The sequence below is a fragment of the Oratosquilla oratoria genome, chromosome 34, assembly GCF_046742065.1.
Source record: "Oratosquilla oratoria isolate Oo_2021 chromosome 34, ASM4674206v1, whole genome shotgun sequence".
Taxonomy (NCBI): domain Eukaryota; kingdom Metazoa; phylum Arthropoda; class Malacostraca; order Stomatopoda; family Squillidae; genus Oratosquilla; species Oratosquilla oratoria.
In genome coordinates this window covers 16,705,664-16,731,438 of record NC_134810.1, presented here as the reverse complement: position 1 = coordinate 16,731,438, position 25,775 = coordinate 16,705,664, and the positions used below count along the sequence as shown (strand labels likewise).

The 25,775-nt window shown below is 48.2% G+C and overlaps 1 protein-coding gene across 41 annotated transcripts in view; it reads right to left on the bottom strand.

The window, feature by feature from the left end:
• The window catches only part of LOC143018069 (MAP/microtubule affinity-regulating kinase 3-like), a 500,962-nt gene that overhangs the window by 83,809 nt on the left and 391,378 nt on the right, over positions 1-25,775 (bottom strand). For 30 of the 41 annotated variants that reach the window (XR_012965728.1, XM_076173146.1, XM_076173148.1 and 27 more), the window contains 2 exons: positions 19,367-19,381; positions 10,648-10,821 (listed from right to left, as the gene is read on the bottom strand). Coding sequence is in view for 40 of the 41 variants with exons in the window: in XM_076173146.1 (XP_076029261.1) it covers positions 10,648-10,821; positions 19,367-19,381 (189 nt within the window). In the remaining variant the exon portion in view is untranslated. The remainder of the gene's footprint in view (positions 1-10,647; positions 10,822-19,366; positions 19,382-25,775) is intronic. The other 11 variants (XM_076173149.1, XM_076173153.1, XM_076173156.1 and 8 more) reach the window with 1 other exon arrangement.

The window sequence follows — 25,775 nt, the reverse complement described above, 5'->3', positions numbered from 1 at the left end:
GATTCTTAAGACAGGACGAATCCGCCCTCGCTTTTCTTTTGTCTCCACCCGAATAATGGAGAGAGAATCTCCTCCCCCCGCCCACCCCCCACCCCCACGCTCCCCTCACCACCGTCGGCGTCCCCGGCTCATTAGTACAGTACACAACTCATTCTTGCTGGCCTTCCTATTCCTCGTTCCCAGCCGGATGATGGACCATGAATCCCTCTTTTCAAAACATTCTGGGTGGGAGGGGCGATGGGAGGGGGAGGAGGGAGACGAGTGAGAGAGAGAGACAGAATGAGAGTGAATGTGTGTGTGTGTGTGTGTGTGTGTGTGTGTGTGTGAGAGAGAGAGAGAGAGAGAGAGAGAGAGAGAGAGAGAGAGAGAGAGAGAGAGAGAGAGAGAGAGAGAGAGAGAGAGAGAGAGAGAGAGAGAGAGGATGAAAGGGAGGGGGAAAGGAAAGGGAATGAGAAAGGGATGGAGGGAGAGAAAGACTGAAAGAGAGGAATGGAGGGAGGAAGTGAGGGAGAGACAGAAAGCGAGGGAGGAAGGTGAAGGAGGTAGGTGAAGAGTGGGAGAGACACTCACTATCATGTGCACCAATTAGTCAACGCCATATTTTATCTTGCCTTTTTAACCCGTTACTCGTCCCTACTTATGAGCAAAATAGTTTGGGGGCAACTGACACGAAAAAAATATATATATTACTGCTGTTACACACACACACACATATATATATATATACATATACATACCCCCAACAGAAGTTAGCTCCCAAGGCCCATTTTCCTACATCAACCAGCTTCCCAGCGGACGTCGCCCCCATACGAACTGCTTCCAACTTTTCACTTTAACCCTTTCCCACCTGCTAGACTCCCATGGCCGTTCTACCCCGCCGTCACCACCTTCTAGTATGACCGTTTGGTATTCCCCCCCCCCCCGTTTGCAACATTCCCCTTTCCCTCAACGCAAGTTTCTTCTAGGGATTCCTCTCCAAGTATGCATTTTTTTGTTACACCACCACCACCCTCCCCCTTACAGCCAACCTCGTACGTAACCCTTCCCCTGGAGCCAGCTTCTCGTATAACTCTTCCTGGCGTCAGCTGATCGGATAACATATTTCCATTGAGGCAAACTTCTTGCATGAATCTCTTTCCCCTGGCGCCGGCTGCTCGCAGGATCCTTCCCCCCCCCCTACCTCCTGCGCCAACTACCTCCATTCCCAAGCCAGATCTTCCCTCCCCCCACCCCAACATCACATTACCCCTAACTAGGGTCTTCCCCGTCGGCAAGACTTTGTTCATCCCTCCTTTCATCCTCACATCAATCTCCATCTTTCCCCCTCTAACACTCTGGGCTATTATCTCGCCCGCCACCTTTGCCTCCAACCTTTTACGACCTGCTGTCATTGATGCAGCACCTCCATTAACCTTCTCTTCTTCCCGCCCACCTGCCACCGCCGCCGCCTCCTCCTTGCAGGACCACTGCATCCATATTCCCTAACCGTCTAGTGATCCGGAACCAATTTTATGGTCCCTTATCACGTTCTCTTCCACAGGGAGCAATTAAACAAGGATAAAACATTAACTATATCTATATATATATATATATATTATATATATATATATATATATATATATTGCAGTAATTCACAAGGCACACGTGAAAATAATATGCAGAAAAAACCACTGGGAAATAAGAAGCTTAGTCCGAACGTTTTCGTCTATTTAAGACATCATCGAATCCAGTCATATTAAACAAACCTTTGACAATAATATCAATTTAAGTTTAGGATTATTTAAACTTGATGATTTTGTTATTGATAAAATTGTAAGAACTTCTCCAAGTGCTACTAAGCGGGGGTGACGTAACGTCATGGACCAAACGTCCGTATATGTAAACATCGGCTCTACCTGATTGTGAAGCATCTTGTGTGTACTTCCCATGTTCCTAGCTTGTCTTTTACTTTATGTATATATATCCACCTTTGTCTCTGTAACTGTGTATTCCTTGATAATGTCTTAAATAGACGAAAACGCTCGGACTAAGCTTCTTATTTCCCAGTGGTTTTTTCTGCATATATATATATATATATATATATATATATATATATATATACATGTATATATATATCCCTTAAACCTTGTGTTTTCCCCTCAGTCATGTTCCCTTACCCCTACCCACAAAAGCTACACGCCATCCCGCCCTGTCCTCATCGCAAATTGGGAATCGGGCGTGCCACCCACGATCCCCACCGACGGGGTGGTGGGGGGAATGGCACCTTCAAAACTGACAACTATGACAGTGGCGCGGTCCTCCCTCCCTCACCCAATTACAGCAGTTTCCTGTACATACCAGTCCGTGCAGCATGCAAACTGCGGCATCTCCATTGTGAATACCCCAATAAAGGACTTCATGAATGGCTCCTGAACAATATTCAACCTGGTGCGTCCCCCCCCCTCCCATCCTGCCTTCTATTCCCCGATGGGAAAAAGAAAACAAGAGACAAGGTGAAAAAAGCATCACATCAGCGTTGGCATGGTGAAGAGTGTCTCATGCAAGACTTCTCGGAAGGTCTCAGTCTCACCTGGACCCACCTCTACGAACAAACAAATAAATAGATAAATAAGCGTTATCATGCCCTTAGTGCTCATCTATTGTCAGGGAAGCGAATATGTCCCTGTTATGATTCCATCCCACTACCACCGTCACAACAGCAGCAGCACCACCTTCGCACGGTAAAACCACGTCTTCATACAACAATTTCGCTCTCCCTCTTCTAATCTCTCACCCACCCCAACACATACAGTGTGTGTGCGCCACACTAACCTTACCAACAAATTTATCCTATATAAAAACCATTACAACACACACCCCAATACGCCTGAACATCACTTCAACATCAATCTCCATCCATTTTTGCCTCGAGTTTCTCTGACTGGAAGCCCGTGGTTCCACCACGGCAGCCGGCAACCTCAGGCCCTCCCACGGGGCTCTCCCCGGGAAAAAATATTTGACTACAGTATACAACGTGTAAAGGAGGGTGAGTGGTCACCGATGTTCAGCTCTCTCAAAATTGGTAGAAAAAAATAATAAAGTTGATAAAGCGATTGTGTTTGGTCCTCCTCGGGAACAGAGTGCCAGCCCTTCGGCGCTGCACCTACAGGTGGAGGCGCAAGTGTTGATGGGCTTTAGAGACGGTAATGGGGGGGGGGAGAGGATCCTTACTACGGTCTTTCTCGCGGGTGCACACTGCGATCCCACCTCACCGTAAGTAGGAATATTATACAAGATATCCTTTACCACCATCGCTACCGACACCGCCGCCAACACATGGGGCCGGAAGCTGGGTGAGGCAAGGACGCACTATGTATTTCGATGGGGGAGGCGATAAGGTAGGGCGGTGGCGCGGTGATCTCTCGCACGTCGACAGCCACCCCTAGAGACACTGTGGGTCCAGCAGTCCCCATCCAGTGTCCAACCCCCCCCCCCTGTCGAAAATCGTATAAACTACAGAATGTCACAGCCATCGTCAGTCACATCGCAAGTAACATCGTGTGAAAGTGTGTGTGTGATTCACCTTGGTCTATTTGGATCACGTGTTGGACTCGTGATCGACAGCTATTTCCCTCCCGAAAGAGAGCTCAGAGCTCGCATGACCGATCTGTGGGTAATGCTTTGACCTTACACGCACACACACACCCCAACTCCCCGCCCAAGAGAGTTGGAGTAACGACTCCAAGAGCAGAGATACTGAAATTATTTCAGCCCTGGGCAGGATTCGAACCCGGACCGCCCTAGTGGCAGTCGGGGACTCTACCAACCGCGCCACTGAGTCATTGTGTGTGTGTGTGTGTGTGTGTGTGTGTGTGTGTCTCAGAGAGAGAGAGAGAGAGAGATAGAGAGTTGGAAGAAAATAGACTACGATGAAAAAAGTGAGTGGACGAAAAGTGAAAGTGAATGGGTGGGAAGCAGGGGGGGGAGGGAGGGGCGGCAGGTTGGTGGGGGGGAAGCGCAAAAATGAGAAGGATGGGGGGGGGGCGGGGGAGTGATGAATGGGACATAGCTTTGAGTGGATGCGGTTAGGTACAAGCACATGAGGTGTTGAGCAGGGAGGATTGCCGGGGAACAAGACGATACAACGCACTTGTGATGAAGACTGATGTTCAAGGAGAAGGAAAAGGAGGAGGAGGAGGAGGTGGCAGTGGCGAGGATCGAAAACAATGGGGAAACACAAAACGAGGAGCGAGAGAGAGAGAGAGAGAGAGAGAGCCGGGAGGGAGGGGACATGAACCAACAAGACCATACTCCGGAGAGGGAAAGATCCGAGGTCTGAGACCCAATTTTAGAAGCTCCTCCGCCAAGCAGGCCAGGCAGGCAGGCAGGCAGGCAGGCAGGCAGGCAGCTGGCCAGGCGGATCCTACCCCATCACCAGGTGCAGCAGCAGGCACGGCGTACCACCTGCCCAACTCTCCGACGTGTGAGGCAAGTCTCATGACCGTTTCAAGGTCTCCTCCTCCTCCTTCTTACATGCAAGGTGGGCGGGCCATTGGTAGCAGTAGGAGCGGTTAGGTCCGGTTGCGGCGAGCGACGCAGAGGGTGGGGGTGGAGTCAGGAAGAGGAAGAGGAGAAAGAGAAAAGCAAGAGGCAAGCTTTCTAAGGGCAGGAAACTGCTGCCTTCGCAAGCTCAGGGTACAGGAATACGAAGGAAGGAATCGGTAAGGGAATTGTGCGAGATGATAATTGACAGGATAGATGAACACAAAGGTGAGTAAAGGAACCGAGATGTGATAAGAGGAGGGGAAAAATAAAGGGAAGAGATGTTAAGAAAAGGGATGGAGGGGGGAAACCAAGTGAAGGACAGGGAGAAGGCGACCCGCGGTGAAACGAAGAAGAGAAATAGGGGAATAAAAGAGAGGCGGGGAGCAAAGGCAAGAGAAGACAGAAACATGGGAGGGCCGAAGAGATAAAACAAGTGGTGCCAAAGGATGATGATGATGGATTGAACGAATATAAAGATCATGGGGATAAGAGGGACGAATATTAGTAGAAGGAGAAAGAGTAGGATGAGCGAGAGAAAGAGTGAGAGAGAGAGGGGGTGTGTGGGGTCAAGAAGCGAGTGAAAAGACGAGACAACATGGAGAGCTACATTGTGCGAACTCCGAAATGGAAGGTTGAAGGTTGTGGGAAATGGATGGGAGGGAATTTTTTCCGCAGTAGCACAACTGTACGCACGAGAACACGAAGCGCAGGAAGCTGGACAGGGCCCAGTACATGTGGTATGACTAATAACCAACTACAGCGTAGTTTCCTAAACCCACACTGCTCTGGCAGTGGGCAGGAGACAGGGATGGCCCTTCATCCACGAAGAGCTAAGATGAGAGTGAAACCATGAGAGGTGGATGAGAGTGGAACGGCCAGGCAAGGGTGCCTACCTTGTAAGAGAGAAGAGGCCCTTGGTATATAGATACACGTGGTAGTACAGCGATTGTACGATGTACTCAGGGATTGTGGAACGATTCGATGCAGTACTTACTTGAGGACTGTAGCTGCACTTGGCGATGCACAACGTTGTAGCGAGTGTAGTCCAGGGCTAAGGTGCCGAGAGGTGAAGGTAATATAATGATGATAATTGCCTCCCAAATTTTACAGAAAGGGAACCCGCAGCCCCACAGTGATTGATTTATAAGCTTTATGGCCTTTAGCCAAGCGCCACAGACCCATAGAACCATTCAGCGCGCAGCCCCACAGTGACCGGCAACAGTCCTCTGGTCCTCCTGTAGATCTCTACGGGAAGGAACACTGAACTGATGTATGTGTTGCATTAGTGTTGAACTGTTTCTGTCCCGGGCTTATAGTATACGTTAGAGGGAAGCCGTGGGGGAGAAAGATCTTGGGCCCCGTCCGGAAACGGAGTGTCAGCTCCTCGGGGCTCTGCCTCCAGATGGATGTGAGAGTACTGACATGTTCTGAGAACGAGTGGGAGGGCGAGGACTCTCTCCGACTCCCGTCTCGCAGGTACTCTTCGTTGTCTCCAGAAGACTACACGGAAATATCAGAAGCGTTCTCGTGTGCCCACGGCGACTGACTGAACACGTGCCAGAGTACTCCCGCTGCCCCCGGCGCGAGCTTGGACAGGTAGGCACGGTGGGTCTTTGGCGAGTCAAACACCACCACAGGTCAGTCGGTCATTTCCTATCCCTTCACATGTCGCACACCATATCCGGACGAAACGCACCTCGGACAAAACACCCCCCAGAGAAAACACCTCCGGACAAAACACCTGATGTAGTTTACCCGTGGTGATGATGATGGTGGTGTTGATGATGATGATGAGTGTTGGTGATAATGATGGGTGGTGGTGATGATGGTGGTGATGATGACAATTATGATGGTGATATGATGTGATGGTGGTGATGATTATGGTGTTTGTGATAATGATGGGTGGTGGTGGTGATGATGGTGGTAGTGATACGGTGATGGTAGTAATTTGGTGATGGTGGTGATGGTTATGGTGACATGGTGGTGGTGATGGTTATGGTGATGTGCAGGTGGTGATGGTTATGTGCAGGTGTTGATGTGATGGTGATAGATAAATTGATGAGCTTTAGAACCAAGTGGTAATTGTTACGTAGTTAATACGTGTTACTATTTTCCACTACATCTATGATATACTTTCATTAGTAATCAAACTGGTTAAATATGTTGGGGGTGTTTCGTCCGGATATGTTTTGTCCTACACTCGCCGCACACGCTTGCTCGCTCTCCTCTTCCTTTCAATTTTTCCTTCTCCGTCCTCTTTCTTTCCCTACCATGAGACTACGAGGGCAACTAATACTTGCATCGACACAGCAAAAATGCTTGTCAGACCTGGCGAGTTCCCGCTGCCAGAAAGAAACGTTTCCAGGCACTATGCCACGTTATGGGTGATGCTCTGAAATCCTTTTATTCTGCTGCCGCCTGGCTATTTCATTCGTCCCCGCGGATCCCCTTTGGAGGCGACCGTACAGCATTCCCTATGGACTGGAAACTAATATCCACCCAGAAAATAAATAAATAATGATCACTTAACCTTTACTATCCTTCCTTCCTATCTACTTTTCTCAGTGAACGTTTCTCTCCTTGATCGCCTCTGACTTTATGACTCGTGTTTCGAACGTGTGCAGGGTCACGTCTGCATTTGGGGCGTGTGTGTGTGTGTGGGGGGGGGACACGCAGGAGGCGAAGACACCTACCTACCTACCTGCCTGCCCCCTACCCCCACGGCTAAGTCTGAGGAGGAGGAGCAGCAGCAGCAGCAGGCAGAACCTTCAACCTCAACCCCTTCCGTGCGGGGCGGCACGTTTCCTTCCATCCAGGCTGGCGTCAAGGTATTTCATTCAGCTGTATGTGACCACTTCGGTAGCCATGGGGGCTAACTCCTTCAACACGGTGAAGTGCGCCGATTGAGTTTTCCGTTCCACACGTCAGACGATTTCCGTCACCGGGGGAACTTCCTGACTTCAGTTTTGTGTGTGCGATCGCGCGGTCTTGATAAAGTTAAATTTTAGGAGCCAGCGGCAACTGCTGCCGTCCACCCACCCTTGCATGTCGTCCCTGGCACCCCACCCACCTACTCACCACATTCCCGGCTGCTCTCTTGGCACTTTGGTCGCCTGGAAACCCTGCTGCTGCTGCTGCACCCGGCCCACGACGTTGTGGGTGGGGTGGAGTGAGGTGAAGAGTGGAAGTGGGTGTTGGGAGGTGGATGGAGAGGTCATGTAGGACACTCAGTGCCGGCGGGGGAGGGGAAGAAGGGGAAGGGGATGGGGATGGGGGAGAGGGGTGGCGCAAGCTGACCATTAGCGGCAGCAGTCAAAGCGTCTTGGCCTGATCGTCATGCCCAGCACAAACTCCGACTCCCAACCGCGGCCACTCTCCTCTCAAGTCATAATACCACAAATCCCACTTTTTACACTCCTCCAGGGATCGCAACAACTACGCGCCACCGGTTAAACGCATTGGAGGAAAAACTCCCGCCGCGACGCTAGCGCGGACATTCAACGACGACGACGACGACGACGACGCTGGCGAGACCGAACAGTCCTTGGGCCACGGGCGCAAACAACCCTCATCTGCGGCCCAAAACGGCGGACCATAATCACGGGATTCCACGGGTGCCAGCTCAGCATATCCCGGCGCCTTTCCAGGCTTTTCGGCGTGCTTCTGCGCAACGACACTTTATCGCAACATTTCCCAAATTGGGAGAAATTTTAAGAATTTAGGGATGGAATGTTCTCATTCCAAGGCAATGACGAACAAGAAGCAATTTTATCCATCCCACTATACTTTTATGTCTGAAGAAAGAATGCAAATATAAATTACGCCAATTCACGGAAACGAGTTTACTCATCAAGACACATTTGGCATCATGTCCCATCTGCTCTTCAGTCTTACGACGTCAAACGTGAACATCTTCAGTATCCTTGGGGATAATTTCGTGTAAAGATTGTGAGGCAGAAAGGAGGGATAGAAGTAAAAAGTGATCAGCAATTTTGACAGAGGATTTATCAATACCTATAATATCATTACTGTTGCTGTTTTTATTATGACAATAATAATAATAATTATAATAATAATAATAATAATAATAATAATGATAATAATAACAAATCAATAAAACAAAGTGTAAGGCTGAGTAACCCAGGTTCGTTTGTCACCGAGACTCCTGAAATAGTGAATGCACCAAACGCAGTCAACATTCCATATGGAGATTATCTAGACAGCCTGCCTAAAAAACTAGGACACTTCTGAGTTCCCCTGACAATTGTTCTTAATTAAGATTCTATCTATATATACTGAAAAGCTTCTTCCCCCTTAAAAGGGAGGCAGCAAGCCAAGCCAAGGCATGCACCCATCCCACTCCCATCACTCACTTGTTTCCCCTTTATACCAAATCCTCGTGGATGAAGGGTCATCACTTATGAAGGAAACGACTTTGACGAAAGAAATTGTGAAAATCTAATACGTCTGGTCATTGACAAAGCTTTTGATACTGTCTTGTACGAAACTACTAATCTCGCTTCGCATGGCATAAAAGACAACTCGCTAAGCTGGATTAGAAACTGGTTGAACAATCGTAAATAGCGACTTGTTCAGAATGGCATAACTTCCTAATGGAAAGATGTTACGAGTGGAGTTCCTCAGGGTTCCATTACAAAACAACTTCTGTTCATTGTATGACACTTAATATGGACTTTAAACTTAAAATTTCCAAATTCGCTTAAGATTCTATGGTGTGTGAATCGCAAATAATCACTCGAATCAACTGCATATTCAAAGGGATTCTAACAAACTAGATCAACCGACGCAAAAACGGCTGACAAAATTCAACCCATAAAATGTAATGTAATGTAAAAATGACTAAGTCCAACTAAAATAATTTGGAAAAAACAGCCTATGTGGAGAATGAACAGGATCTTTGCACAATAATCAATAACGATCTTGAAACATCTAAACAGTGTTTCTGGTCTCATGCCAGCACGCTACATCAACGTAAATCGCTGTAAATTCTTGGGTCTACCAGAAGAGGTGGGGAGAGAACCGCCTTACGCCTCTTCTTATGACACGGTTAGTGTTGGCTATCTCACATTATCTTGTTTAATCCGGGGTGGGGGGATGCCGCTCATTAGTTCACCTATTTCAATATACTGTACAACGTTTGGGAGATATCACAACACGATCAACTGTTAAAAGGCTGAAGGGGATGGGGGACCAGACTTGACTGAGTTTTCGCTTCCACTATCAAACTATTTTTCTTTCTACAAGTAATAGCTATGTAAAACTCCAAACCAATCTCATCTTTATGGTGAGCTAACTTTTGAAACTGGGGGCTATGCTCCCAATGAGCACAAACCTGTCAACAACCACTAACGGGTTCTCCTCGTCCTCCGGCTGCTTAGTAACAAACCTGGCTCCTCGCCTGCTAGTGTGAGCTGCACCTGAACCTTACCGAAGAGCAATTTTCACTTTATTTCGGGTGCCGTCAAGCTATCTATTCCATTTCCATGGTAACCCTACTGGAAGCGATGGGGCTTAATCATACGGCTTCTTCGTGCCTGCTCAGGCCTTGAGCACTAATACATATTTTTCTTTCTCTTGTTAGATTTAGACCTATGGGCCATGCACTTGAACAGAATGCTTATCCAGTGCCCTTCAACAATATCGATCTATTTTTTCATGAAAGTGTTCTCACCCTTTAAAGGAAGCTGCTTACCCCTCACCATCATGGAAGAAACAAGCAATGGCACGCGCGCACGAATACAATTTATGTATCCGTAACAACGAGTGTACTTCGTGTGTGTGTGTGTGTGTGTGTGTGTGTGTGTGTGTGTGTGTGTGTGTGTGTGTGTTTACCTAGTTGTATTATACGGGAAGGGGAGCTATGCTCGTGGTGACCCGTTTTTGTATCTCGCAAGATCAAGTTTGTTCTTAAATTCTTGTATTGTGTTGAGTGTGTGTGTGTGTGTGTGTGTGTGTGTGTGTGTGTGTGTGTGTGTGTGTGCGCGCGCGGAAGCGTTTCCCCTAAGTACCAAATCAGAGATCATGAATGTCCAATTGAGGAACTAGCCAACTCGACGCAAGAAGGACCACCAGGTAGTCCAGGGCGTGTCTCGCTGTACTTACCTCTTTGCCGGTGGGGATGTGCTTGGCCAGTTTGACCTTGGCGAAGTTGCCCTTGCCGATGGTCTTGAGGAGACGGTACTTGCCGATCTCCTCCGTACGGGACCGTGACGACGACACCCGCGTGCCCGAGCCGCCGCCCCCGCTCGTCGATATTCCGCCCACACCATCCTCGCCCTGCAAGAGAAAAAAAGACACCATAAACTATTAGTCTCATCTTCCCAAAACATCAGTGGGGCTTCCATCCCCTACAACAAAATCATGCGTTACCCACAATCCATTATTTTTCCCATGCAGTCACTGAAATGTGAAAAAAATGCAGCTTCGCATGGAGTGATGTTGCCACAGACCTGGATAAACAGCTGCGAAAACACAAAAACAGTAACGGCTGAGTATATAGTTCCCCTTTACAAGAAAACATAAAACATGAAAAAAACATAACACAATTCACATTCTCCATGCAGGCAAAGAAGACGACAATCTACGAACACGAAGAAACCTGAACAAGAAGGCATAACCACAAACATCCAAGTTCACACTAAACGTTGACACAGACTGCGACAAGCACTGACGTCACTCTCACTCACGTTACCAGATCGCAAGAGACCAAAATGCAAGTAAACAAACCACGATTCGTTCCTTGGAGGGCGCCCTCGTCAGGAGCAAGGGTTGGATAGCTCTGGGATTCGAACTAATATCTCCGCGCCCGAGAGAGGGACGCTCACCAGAAAAACTTTTTCTCCTCTACGAGATCAAACCACTACGTTGGTTTCTTCTCTCGTTTAGTTGAATAAAATCCCCAGGCAATACACAAAATAAATGCCCGCAGTTCAGGATACGATGCTAACCCTATGACTGTTGGCAGTGTTTTTCTCGGCTGAAAAAAACAGCCTACAGGCAGCCATAACGGCCACGGGTCGAATACCACAGTCGTCAGCGACGGTGGTGGCTGGCGGAGGTGATGATGATGACGATGACGGAGTGCCTCCCGGGTGCCACGGGGCCACAAGGCCGGACGCGCCTGTCCGTCAAGGCCTGTTGGTGTGCTCAACTCCTCGCCCTCGTCCTCCTCCTCCTCCTCCTCCTCCTCCTGCCAGGGACGCACGCGAACCACCGACGGAGAGAGCGAACACGGCGCGTCCTCCCATATTGTCAACACCAAGATTTTGTGTAGCTTAGGAGCTCTCAAGCAGGGAATGGGGAGAGGGGAAGTCCTCATAAGGGGGCGGGGTTTCCTTCCTTGGGGGATTTGGGACTGCACATCTTCAGATCCAAACTTGGAAAACCATCTACCTTTACACGTACTATAATTCTAACAGACTCCACAACCTACAAGTCATCGCACTTTCTTAACCATCACAGACTCTAACAATAGCAACATATATATCAACTTTTGAGTATGGCAAACTTTTAAATGAGGGGGGGGGTGAGAAGACGCCTTCCGACATACAGTGAGAAGGGTGAAGGTGGCCAAAAATAAATATAAATAAAATAAATTAATTAAATAGAATAAAAATAAATAAATAAATAAACCACTGGCGTAGCCCTTCTAGAGCAAATTTCACTCCAGAAGGCTTCTTGGTGGTCACACAACCCAACGAAGAACCCCACCCTTATCTCAGTACTCAATACAACAACACTAATCCTAAGCCCATCCTAGTTTCGCAGAAATAGGGTGCACAGGTAAGATGGGACAAGATACATATACTTAGGTGCTTACACACACTCATCCTCTCCTTCCCTCTCTGCGGAGGATACACTTAATCTAAAACAACCGTTTGCACTTTCTCCATTCGACGTAAGAGAGAGAAGCACTTCTTGACAAGTCCTTTGATGTGAAAAAAAACTCTGGCAAAGGGTGGTGCCTCCGCGGTAAACACGCCCAACTCGCCGCACGTGCTCCCAAAAGGACCCCCACCATCCCCCCCTCTCTCTCTCTCTCCCTCTTCATTACTCCTAGGAAAATGCGAAAAAAAAGTGGTTGGCAGTGGAGGTGCGTGGCACCCCCCCCCCACGGCCACCACCACCCCAGTACTTCCACCAATGCTGGTTCTTTCACATATGGGGGAACAGTTGCCATAGGCTTATTCACAACTGAAGACTGCCGGTTCGACACTGAGACTCGTGCAGCACTTCATGAGGCCGTTGGCAGTGTTGAGTGCAGCGCTGAGTGTCCACACTGTCAGCACTGTCACACCGTCAGTGCCGATAGACAGTGTGGACACTCGGCACTGCACTCAACACCGCCAGCTGCCTCATGCAGCTCTGCACGAGGCTCAGTATGGACCCGGTCTTACCCTTAATTCTTCCCGACACAAAAAATCAGCTTCTAGGATTCTCGGGCTAATGAGTTTCAACTGCAAAATTTAAATTAACCTCCCCCACCTATCACGTTATCTTCTCTAACACAAGATCCGTCTTCAAAACTTGACTCTCGTGGTCACTGTCTGCTCAGGTGAAATAAGGTTATGAAGAGTTCACCTAAAAGAATAGTAACGGGCCGCGCAGTATGCACTGACCTAGGCAGTGCAGCAGTCCAGTGGGAATGTGTGTATGGTTATGGTGTTGGTGGACAAGGCGAACTTCCACCCCTTTGGTGCATACATCATTAGCTCCAAGTCACTTGTAACACTCCTCCGAATACGACACTTGGCACCAATTGCTAGAACATGTACATTTTCCCTTAGCACTGGCCCTAAATACAATGTCCGAATCTTGGCACTTTTCTTTCTATTCTGGCCGTCGCCAGACTACTTCATTCATCTCCGTGGCGCACAGGTCCTTCAACTAGTATCACATGGCAACGGGTCGGGCCTCCGAAAGCATTTTCAGAAGCAGTAGCGGCGGACATGGAACGCTGCCGAGGACACTGCAAGGACGCGACGAGTTCGAGACCTAAAAGGCTCTCGCTCTCTCTCTTTGCAAAGCCTTTCCAATGTCTCTTGGCGCAAGCAAAACAGTTCAGAAGTTCCACATCAGAAGCCAACTATACTAGACCACGCCGCCAACCCCCTTAACTAGATTTTCCTTTATGTATATATACTAATTCAGTTCAGCTATGATATTCCACACTATTATCACTCTTAGATACGCCATTCCACTTTCCCCGCAATCACCCTGCCACCACTTAAGTGTTCAATCACAACAGCCAGCGACGGGGGTCCCTCCCCTCCAACCCCCAACTACAAAAGCTCGTTCTTTTCCATTCAGTTCATCGTCCTACATACTTCGCTTGCTCTTCTCTTTTTATTCATGTCTCCCAGTGGCAAGGACGCTGTTCACCCATCCCTCCCTCCCACCCACCCACCCCCTTCCTCGTAAGGCCAGCCTGCCTGCCTGCCCTTCCCCTGGCCAGCGAGGAGGGCCACCGCTACCACGCACCTTTAATCAAACTCTACCAACACACCTTTAATCCACCACCGTCCTATCCTACAGCAGCAACAGCAGCATAAACGGCGCTGTTGCCCAGCCTCACCTTGACGTTGTCAAAACAAAGCGTCTGCCCATCCACCTACCCCCGCTGCCATCATAATCACGCGGACCACGCGATAACCAACGTGGCGACCGTCTATGCTGCCAACACTCGCCAAATTGCATAATCTGCGACGACGTCAGACTCGCAAAGCACCCAGGCTCGTCCTGCTTGTCAAATAATGCCCCTCCTCCTCCTCCTCTTCGGACAAGCGAATCACGGCAATGAGAACGAAACCAGTGGAGTGCAACACTTTGGTTCCATTAAGGTACACCATGAACGCGAGCATGGGTTCGCCCCTAAATAATAAGTTGGACACAAGAGTAAGTGTATTGTACATGTACGCACACGTACAAACACAGTTTAAATGTAATAATAATAATAATCATTATTAAAATAATAGTTTCCATACAAAGGCGTAAACGTCTAGAACAGCCAAGATGATAGTCCAGGCTAAACCATAAAGGAATTTAAAACAGAGTATGATAACTGTTGAATAAAAGACAATCCCTCCAAGTATACTACAATAAGATTATTGCAAATACATAATTATACACGAACACACACACTCGATGGGAAAAAGTGGCACATCAACACAAAACGGAAAATCCAATAAAAATAGAGAGAATACAAAAAGTGGCAACCTGAATGATCCTGAATCCTGGTCAACAAAATTCGAGGAAAGACCAGACAAGCTTGTCTGAACTGTTCACATTGGAAGAGGGAAGAGAAAGGCGGCACAATTGCTCTCTATAGGACAGCGGGGGGGGGGGAAGAGACAGAGAGAGAAAGAGGAGAGAAAAACTGAGGATCTATTAGTATTGGAGAAAGCAGTATCATGAGGACATAGAAATCAAGATAACAGAATGTTTGAAAGACGTTATGATAGTTTTCTGCATCGAAGCATTAATTTCAACTCTGTTATTTGTGGAATAAATGGGAAGAAGAAACAACCCAAGCGAACAACAACCTAATGTGGGTCAGTGGAGGCGCAGACGGGATCCCACGATCGCAGCTCCAATCCTGAATATTACTACAATGAGGCAAAAAAAGGTGTGCATCACTGATATCTCGTCGCGACAGCATTACATTCTCTCTTCCCAGCAGAGGCGCCTAAGTGCATCGCTCTTAATTAAAGAGCAAGAACATGTCTACTGCTCTTTAGAAGCGAGAGCACTTTGTCAAGTACAGTGCATTCGGGGTGAATCAAGCCAGCCAGGAACGGAAGTGGAAACTGCCAGAAGGCATTAGAAGGAAGTCCATTGCACGAACTAAAAACGGAACGGACGACAATACGCCACTCCTACGCCAAAGTCCTGCACCAGTGACAAGCAGACATTACGCTCATCTGAAGTGAAATCTAACGGGGAGCTATAAACGAGTTTGCCTCCTCAGCTGTTTCGTGCGCGCCACGAACCGGCGCAGGACTCCTTCGCTTGACCCCGGAAGGTCACGGGACCTCACCTCGACCACGGCGCCGCCGTCAGCGCGCGTCGCATCATCCGAAGGAACGGGCAGGGACGCATTTCATAAGCCTCCGTAAACTCACACTCCAGCTTGTCCCTCTTCTTTACTTTATTACGCAAACCATGATCCTAGACTCCCGCATGCAGGCCTTCCTTCCTTCCTTCCCTTCCTCTCTCCCCCACTCTCTTCAGGATTGAGCCTGCGCAAAAGGCCGCATCAGCTTAGCCTTGCAGCAGCAGCAACAGCAGCGCGCGACGCCGCACCACAGACTTCCTCGGCTGTCGAGATCCACAATCTGCGTTCCAGATGACGCCGTTTCTTCCACTCCTTCATCCACAACACACGATATTTCCGTCTCGCCCTATGGTCCCCGTCATCTCGCCCCAAATTTACGCAATTTCATCCACTGCATCCTACAGCCCCGCGTACCGACCTCACCCCTTTATCACAAACAAGACAGACTCCTCTCACTCACTTCCCCATCCAGTAAGGTGCCTCTCCAAACCACACACCACCATGACCTCGATACTCGTCTCCCTTCACTCTTCTACCTCTAAAACCCTTGCAATCCTCTATTCATACGTTTTAACCTAATCTCGACCTTAACCCCTTTCGTACCGGGTGAGTTTCCTTTTAATCCGGTCATTAGTGAACCCTACGAATGCTTTCGTGCAGACGCTCTGCCTGGACAAGGCCCTATATTCGTCCTCCATCTCGCACTTCGCCTGCCTCCTGCCAGTATGTTTATCAACCACCGTTCTCAGGCACATATGAACACCAATAACCCTCCACCCCCCTCGACTTGTATCTAATTTTTTAAGTTCCACCTCGCGACCGCGTCTCACCACCCTGGTCGCTGTGTTTGACCCCGACTTCCTCTGAATATTGTGATGGGCTTATCCACACATGTTGGTAGAGATCTATACAACTCCCGGTCCTCTTCCTCCTCTTCACGCATTTCGAATCTCCATTCTGGCGACTGTGTGTTTATCATGAAATAAAGGAGAAAAGTGTTGGAAACGGGTCGAAGGCAAGTCACCCTGGAGTAAGAGGGTGATTGTCGAGTTCTCCATTACATTTGGTTATTTTTGTATCTCATTCTGTGGAACGAGGTTGGAAACCCGAAGAAAACGTTCCGTTTCTATTTCAATTTATTTTCTACCCATTGGTAATGGACATGGAACTGCCTAGTGTAGTCCATATGGTCTCTTGCAGTCTCCTTCATTCTCATGTTCATATGTTCATTGGGCTGCGACGTACCCCCCTCCTCCCCCAAGGTACAAAGTCTACAAGTAGGCGTCGACATCAGTGTCCAACGTCCGACGTGGGATTCATAAACATATGAAATTCGGATTCGTGTTTCTGAATGACCGACCAACGCGTCCACCTAAATACATTGCGTGCCTCCAAGAGGATGTCACAGTTGCGTGAGATGTAAGAGTATTACATCTCACGACTGCGTGAGTCAGGAGGAAAAGCCTGTGTAGCCACAACGCTCCGTTGAAGATAAGACGGGGGTCGATTTCATTGACGGCTTCGTGGTTCGCGTAGACAGCCAAGCTCGCACAGCATCGGATGTGATTCTACCTTTACACGGCTGCAGTCACGAGGGGTCATGGCCGACGCCATCGTTTTGACTTGGTTGGCAGTTGCGCTCAAGGCAATTTGGTGTGGCTCCCGTCGACTGGGCATTTTATTCGGGCCACGAGGAGTGGCCCAAGTGACAAAATCCCGCACGAGTCGAGTCGCCACACGTAAAATAAATCCTATGTCATTACATCGTAACCAGCATCTCCCGAGATATCAAAGGCTTGACATCTCAACACTACTTCAACATGCACACACACATTATACATTTAAACAAACCCACCCTTCGTTGCACATGACCGATCATAAATAAATATCGAGCAGTCTAACGATGTAAGGTACGAATTTTGATATATTTATTCCGACTAACGCCAAGCAATTCTATTCGGCTTAGGGCGGGGCCGCCTCGAACTGTTGGGGTTCAGGCCACTGGACATTATCAAACCAAATGCCAGAATAAAAGTAAAAGAAGATGAGAGGGAAGAAGGGAGAGAGAAGAAAACGTGCGTAATCCTCCATTTTCGTCAATAGAGAGAAACTACTACGGCGGCGGCGGACACTTGAGCGACATCCCTTATTACACTCGTGGACGCGATTACGCAACAGTGACCGCGCGAGGAGGTCGTCCACACTGGCACGAGGCTCCCAACTCTCAAGCTCTCTGCCACCTTCCCCCAAGCAGTTGAAGATCCTCTGCACAGAGGCTGTGGCAAAACACCTTTCGTACTTCAAGCTTCGCTCTGTTGCACCAAGGCTATTCGACTTGCGAAAAGCAACCCATCACACAAATAAACGTTAACGTGCATTTGCAAAAGCACCAGACCCCATACAACCATATATTCCCCAAAATTAATCGCGCATACACACAACAGACACATGTGCGTGCGCTCAATTGGGATGAATGTGACCCATATATCGGGCAATATATGAACACCGAAATCTCACCAGGGAGGTTAACAACAGTCGATCACGAGTTCAGTGCGTGATCCAAGGCCATGCTGAATCACAGCAGAGGAAACGGGGAATGCTCAAACACTTGGGGGGTCCCATGCGGGCCACACATGCATGGCGAGAACTTAGCGATGCCTTCCTTGGTGACAAAACCATACCAGAGATGTCTAGAACCACCTCACACGTACGAAGACACAGCGATCTCTCTCCTAAAACGGTCATACCTGAACCTCATGCAGATATCGCTACGGTGCGAAGGTCTGTTGTACTAGGTTAACTTGTTTGTTCAACTGTTACTAACATGGCGTTTCTACAAGGTAACCGTTTAGGTCGATTAGTGTGTACACTTCGAGTTTCTTATGAAATGTGCACCAGGGCACATTATAATGTAGCAGGTTCGTATGTCGTATGTCCTGACTGTATGTGACATATCCTCGACACATGACAAAGAGGTAATATCTCATGCACAAATCAATACGGCTGACAAAAATCAAATAGCATGCACAGGGAGAGGAGTATCCAAAATTGCTTAAAAATAAATTTCATGCTCCCTTCTACATAAACACAGCCAATTAAATTAATCAAGGTAACATATCTGGAGAGCATGAGGCAGGACCCCACGAGCGTTGATCTTTCCTTTCACTCTACAATCAAGTATATTGTATTTGGTGCATTTGGCTTGCTGGTGCGGCGGTTGGCGCCTTGAGGTCGTTTAGGTCTCAACTTTCACCGACACTAAGCCGTTACTGCCTCCCTTGATCAAATGATGTGTGTGTGTGTGTGTGTGTGTGTGTGTGTGTGTGTGTGTGTGTGTGTGTGTGTGTGTGAGTGAGTGAGTGAGTGTGTGTGTGTGTGTGTGTGTGTGTGTGTGTGAGTGAGTGAGTGAGTGAGTGAGTGAGTGAGTGTGTGTGTGTGTGTGTGTGAGTGTGTTGCGTGTGTGTGTGTGTGTGTGGTCACAGCATTATCCATTGCTCGGACAATACAGGATCTTCAACTCTCATCCAGGAAGGTAACAGTTGTAGATCACAAACTCAGCACACATGTAAATCAATCTCTCTCTCTCTCTCTCTCACACACACACACACGACAAAGACAAGGGCAGTAAAGAGGTGACTGACAATGTCCTACAGGCATTACAGACACAGAGACTAACAATACTAATCAAAACGAATGAACGTATGAAAGGAGAGGGGCCCCAAAACGAAGTTTTCCAAAATATCTTAAAGAAAGAGAAGTCCACACTACCTTCGCACAGGTTTGCTAAAAAAGAGAAGAAAAAAGGGTTATTAGTACACATCCATAAAAACATAAAATAATGGACATACTGTGCTTGGCACAGGATATATTAAGCAACAACATAGTAATCACTCTGGTGGGACACGTCAGTCCTCTCTGGGAGTGACCGATTCCCGACATCCACATGTATGGCGGCCATCGCTCATGACCTGCCACTCATGAGACCAATCAAAACAGGTGTCCCTTGGCACACGCCTCCTCCCTCCTTTCCTCCATCACCGCACTGGGAGGGAGGGAGGGAGAAGAGATGCCGCGCACCACCAGGAGAGGGAGCGACAGCTGGCTGGCTCTGAGGTCTCCGAGCTACACCACTCATACCAACTCCTACTATTAATGTTAATGTACAGCTGAGAAGTAAAAGAATATTGTAATACAATGTGGGCATAAATGCGAGATAAATGGCCGAACTATCCATCTGTTGCCACGGCGCGCTCTCCTGCCGGAGTTCGACTGGCCCAGTGGTTCTAGGTACCTGAAGTTTTAGAATTCATTTCCTAACTACCAATTAGACAATTTTGAAAAGACTTCTTTTTACTGTCACATCTTTCAATCGACATTACAGACCACTCAAAGGAAATCGGATTTCTATTTTCCCACTGTAAACAAATTCCTTCGACAGCTTTGGGGGATGCGGAAAGGAAAAAAGGCTAAGCGCTGTTATGGCAACTACTGGGTGGATGATTCAAGAGCACGTCACTCTCTGACCGCACAACACCAAACCCCATCATCACAGGTGGCCAGGCATTCGTCACTGCCGAGTCATCAACTTGAGCATACGTGTCTCCCGGTCCCTCTACTCGCAAGAACGTCAACTACCCGTCCGTCAGGCACTTTCTACGCAGTTTCTTCTCGAGACATCAAAGTCACCCCTTATGCGCAATCATGTCGTTCACACGGGCGTTCCTTTTTTAAGGAGGAGGAGGCCCTCCCAGTGCAGTGGGCTCGTAATTCCCGACCGGTTAATGCTAGGCGATCCTATTCAGCTCCAATGAATCCCCCTGTGCCCCAAAGAATCCCCTGAGCTTTAAATGCTTCATTCTGGCGTCCGTAAGACGATTTCACCCAAGCGAGGAAAATATGGAGAAGTGAGGCGAATAAAAATAATCCCAGGGACATTACATACACACACACACACACACACATTTGAACTTCTCCAGTTGCGCTAATCCGTGAAAGTATCAAGGGCTTTCGAAGACCTCCACCACAATCATCCCCATCACTCAGTCGTCCTCACCTCTTCGGGAGCCCATTGGGGTAATGGGCTCCACGGGGCAAGACCAAATGGCCGGCATGCACCGATGACGTCATGGAGCCTCGGTCGCAATTGGGTGTCGCCGCCGAAATGGCACGGGCACGGGCCAAGTCTGAGTGACAGATTTCATCCACAACCACCCACCAACCTACCTATCCCCACCCTCCCAAGCACCCACCCAACCAACACACACACATGCACGCACGCCAGTTTGTTGTAGTGTTACCGCGCTCGACCAGTAATTCAATTATCTGAATTCGATCCTCGCCCTGGGCTGAAAAGCATCACAGCACTGTAGACCGGCCGGCACCCCAACTCTGATGGGCAAACATTTGTGTGTGTGTGTGTGTGTGTGTGTGTGTGTGTGTGTGTGTGTGTGTGTGTGTGTGTGTGTGTGTGTGTGTTTACCTAATGGTGGTATACAGGAGAGGAGTAACGCTCGTGGTGTCCTGCGTAAGGTTTACCCATAGATCAGGCCACATACGAGTTCTGAGTTCTTTTCCGGGAGGGTAATAGCTGTCAATCACGAATCCAACATGTGATCCAAGATCATGGTGAATCACAACACACGCACACGCACACACACACACACACACACACACACACACACATGTGGGACCAAGTCAATCATACTTGCCTTGTAACTGCTAAAAACACGCAAGCAATCTTTGAAGAATATACTTTGGTTAATACAAAAATGACCGTGTTGAAGAAGACGAAGACCAAGAAGACCAAGAAGACGAAGATGATGAAGAAAAAGAAGAATGTATTTTGGTTAATGCAAAAATGATCGCACTGACGTCACCCCACGCCACGCTACAGCACAGCAGGACCGCGCGCGGATGAGCGACCCGCGGCTTTACCCGTCAGGGAGGAGGAGGAGGAGAAGGAGGAAGAGGAGCATTAGCATGGCAATTATATCCCACCCGAGCAAACAACATGTATCCAGCATGTATATGCATACATTACGACCCTCCCATCACTACGACAACGACCCTCCCATCACTACGACAAAGTGATATCTTTATTTACACGCTGGCGCTCTAGACCTCAACATCAAGGCAGTTTGTGGAGGCAGCATCAGTTAGGCAAGGTCCCAGCCTCACTCGATATCAGCGCAGTTTCCCTCGACGGGTTCCCTACTCACGACTGAAGCAGATGTCTGGGCCTCGACTACTCCCTTCCCGTCAGAATGACGTACTTCATACGTTTGTTTGGCGACCGCAAAATTCAACTTCGTGCTGAAGCTGTTTCGGCCATCCCCATACATCCCCTATTCACCTGATTTCGGTCAGCTGAGAGGACACTCTTTTTTGGCTGCATGCATGCAGGTGGTGTGTGTGGGGGCGGGCGGGTTAGGCAAACACAAGTGCCGGCCCAGCCAAGCCAACCCGACGGAACAATCACATTTTCCATGCTTCATTAAATGCGCGCGCGTGTGTGTGGGGAGGAGGGGGGTGAAGACTACCTGGGCGAGATGAACAAGAAAAGTGGCGTAACACAACAAAAAAACGCTGGAGGGAGGAGGGGAGGAAGGGAGAAGACTGAAGAAAAAAAAGGAGATATGGGGAGGAATGGGAGAACTGGAAGAGGAGAGACAGGAGGAGGGACGTTGTAGATGGAGGAGTAGGATGGAAAGGAGGTGAATTACTTTGAGACCAATATGCAGCGCTTCCTTCCAAGGGGCTATCAACATAGCACCAGCGATGTGGAGCCAAAGAAGATATTCAAAGAGAGGCAGAATGAAAGGACAGGATAATATTTAGATGATCGGCACTTTTCCGAGTGGAAATTACTCGCTACTCATATATGAACGAGGCACGACTGGTCTACATAGGAGAGAAATGGGGAGGGAGAGGAAGAGGAGGAGGGGAAGGGGGAAAGTTGAGATGTCTTCCACTATCATCCTCGCCAGCCACAAGCACAGAAGACCACCGCTAAGAAACGCTTCATCCTACTCGGCGTCAATCCGAACTTATTGGACCCTGGAAGAAAGACGGCGAGATCGGGGTCGGACGGAGGCGCGCGGGCGAGCACCTTCGAAAAGCGACTACTCTAGACTCGCCAATTTTGTTCACAAACTTTGCGAAATGTTTGCGAACTGTAAACAAAGTTGACCGTCCTGACCCTGGATGTTGTTTCCTGGGTGTCTGTCATTGTGAAGGCTGCTGCATTTGCATTTACATCTTACGCAATAGCGCACTAAATGGTCGAAAAGCAGGAGAAAGATGAAGAGGCCCCTATGGGTCAGAAAATGCTTAGATTCTAAAAAAAATTGACCTCAGAAGGAACGTTTCACGCGACTTCCCTCTGGCGGAGCTGAAAATTGATGTACACCCTGAAGGCTTCGAAATAGACCACCCCAGATGAAGTTCCTGAAGAATTAAGAGTAAAAAAAATGTTTGCTCTCCCCCCCCAAAAAAAAAATACACTTTACAAACTTTTTCAACTTTTTTTTTTCCGTCTGCAGACTTCAGAACAATGTTTCGTGGCGTGAACTCGAGACACGTGCCGCTTCCTGCTCCCCTCCCTTCGACGAAACCATACAAAGAACGGATTTTATCATAAAAAGGAGCGGATGGGGCGGCGCCACAAAAAAATACAATGGCACACCGAAAGGGGCCTGTTGGCCCCACACTTCTAAAAACAACACTTTCTGGTAGTTACAATATATATATATATATATATATATATATATATATATATATATATATACACATACATATACCAAGGCTTTTTCCCCCTTACAAGGGAGGTAGCCAAAAAGGAAAAGGCATAAAATCATTTCCACCCATTTTATCCCTGAATACACTCCACACCCCTCCACCCTCCCTCTTATCTTAGCACCTCCTGGATGACGGGTCATCCCTGCACCTTGTCCACTGCCCTGGGTCAGAAGCAGTGTCGCAAGACACAGCACATCCACAGCAAGGCCGCTTCATTAAATCGGCGACCCCCCTCTCCGTCCCCCCCATTGCATAAAAGGAGAAGACGGGGAGAAATCCCTTCGGGCTGCGTCAAATTTTGCTCACACATACCACCTCACCCCCCATCCCCCCGCCCATTCCACCTCATGCAATCACAACATCATCCATATACAAACATTCTCCATTCACCCCTGTCTTCTGTCCTCTCCCGTCCTTCCTCAACAGACATTCCCCTCTTCCCCAGAGCCCCCTTCACCCCATCCATCCACCTCATCCTAGGACGTCCCCTCATGTTCACTCCCTCCACATCTGCCCTCCATACCTCTTTTACTAGTCTTTCTTCACTCATTCTTTCCATGTGTCCAAACCATCCTAATACTCTTTCATCAACCCTATCTCCCAACTCCCTTTCCACCCCTGTTCTCCTCCTCACCTCCTCATTTCTCACTCTATCTAGCCTAGTAACCCCCATCATACTTCTCAGACACCTCATCTCAAACACATTCAAACTCCTTCTCTCTTCCTCTCTTATGTTCTATGTTTCTGCCCCATACAGTGCTGTTGGCACAATCACTCCTTCATACAGTCTCCTCTTAGCATCCATTCCCAAATGTCTATTCTTCATTACACTTTTTAATCCACCAAGGCATTTACTCGCTTCTCTCAATCTACATTCTACCTCCACCTTCACTCCACTTTTTCCTGCCACATTTGCACCCAAGTATCTAAAACTATCCACTTCCTCCAGTCGCTCACCCTTAATGCTCACTTCCAGTCTACTGCCACTTTCACCCCTTGTACATCTCATCACCTTACTTTTACCCACATTTATCTTTAGCTTTCTTCTATCACATACTCTCCCAAACCCTCTCACTAACTTCCTCAATCCCTCCTCCGATCCTGCCACAAACGCAGTGTCGTCCGCAAACAACAGCTGGCTCACCTCCCACTTTTCTCCATTTTCTTTAACCATCTCCAATCCCTGACCCACTACCCTTGCATTTACCTCTCGCACTACCCCATCCATGTATAAGTTGAACAGCCAGGGCGACATAACGCATCCTTGACGAAGTCCCACCTTTACCTCGAACCACTCACTCTCTCCATTTCTAATCCTGACACAAGCTGTACTACTCCCAAAAGCTATATATATATGAGAGAGAATTACATCTATAAAAACATTATCGGCATACAATGATTTTTTTCACGGAAATTACTAATAATCACAAGCGCGTGCACACACACACACACACACACAAATTATGTCTCCTCCTACTGGATATCACCGTAGGAATTATAGTCGCATACATATCAAAGGCTTTTCCCCACGACACTAGGTGTGGCCGTGTCAAAGCGCACAACCCACAATCAAATCCCACTTCATGGATGAAGGACCATCCCTGTCCCCAGTTACACAACTCAGTGCAAGGGCAGTGCAGCAAGGCATAGCTCTCCTGCAGTAGAGCCCGGCAACCAGGTGTACCTGGTGCCCATTTGTTCGCCACGCGGCGACCTCCATTCTAATCCACACAAAACGGTTCCAAACAGATGAGATAAACATTCTTTCGGGTCCCATCACTTTTTCATACTTTCACCATTTCTTTCTATTAACTCCTACACTACTATCCTTTGCCTTCTCCCATCTGCTCGACGGATATTCTTCGTGCACTTAAAACTACTTTGCTTCATCCATCCACCTCGAGCGAACACACTATACCCGACACACACACACACACACACACACACACATATATATATATATATATATATATATAATAATAATAATAAATAATATGAATAATTAAATGAATAAACAAATTCCCCAAGTCCATACATCGGGCAAACCACTTCTCCATGTCCATAAAATCTCGAAAAGAGTCCTTACCTTTCCCAACATGTTACCAAGCACTGTCCTTTCTTGATTACTCACTCCCTCGGTCCCCTTACTAATTTTCTGAACTCACACCCACCCACCCACCCTTCCGACAACGCTCAACAGACAGATTCCTCTAAAACTACGGCATTCATGTCTACTTCCCTTTCCTTTCTATAGCGCAACTCGACATGCCTTCCTGCAATCCACGAGGAGTGAGTGGGGAGGAATGGCCCAGCCAAGGCAACTCCTCCTTCACCTACCCAACGCCCATTTGTTGACCCTTTCTTCTATATACGCAGGTGC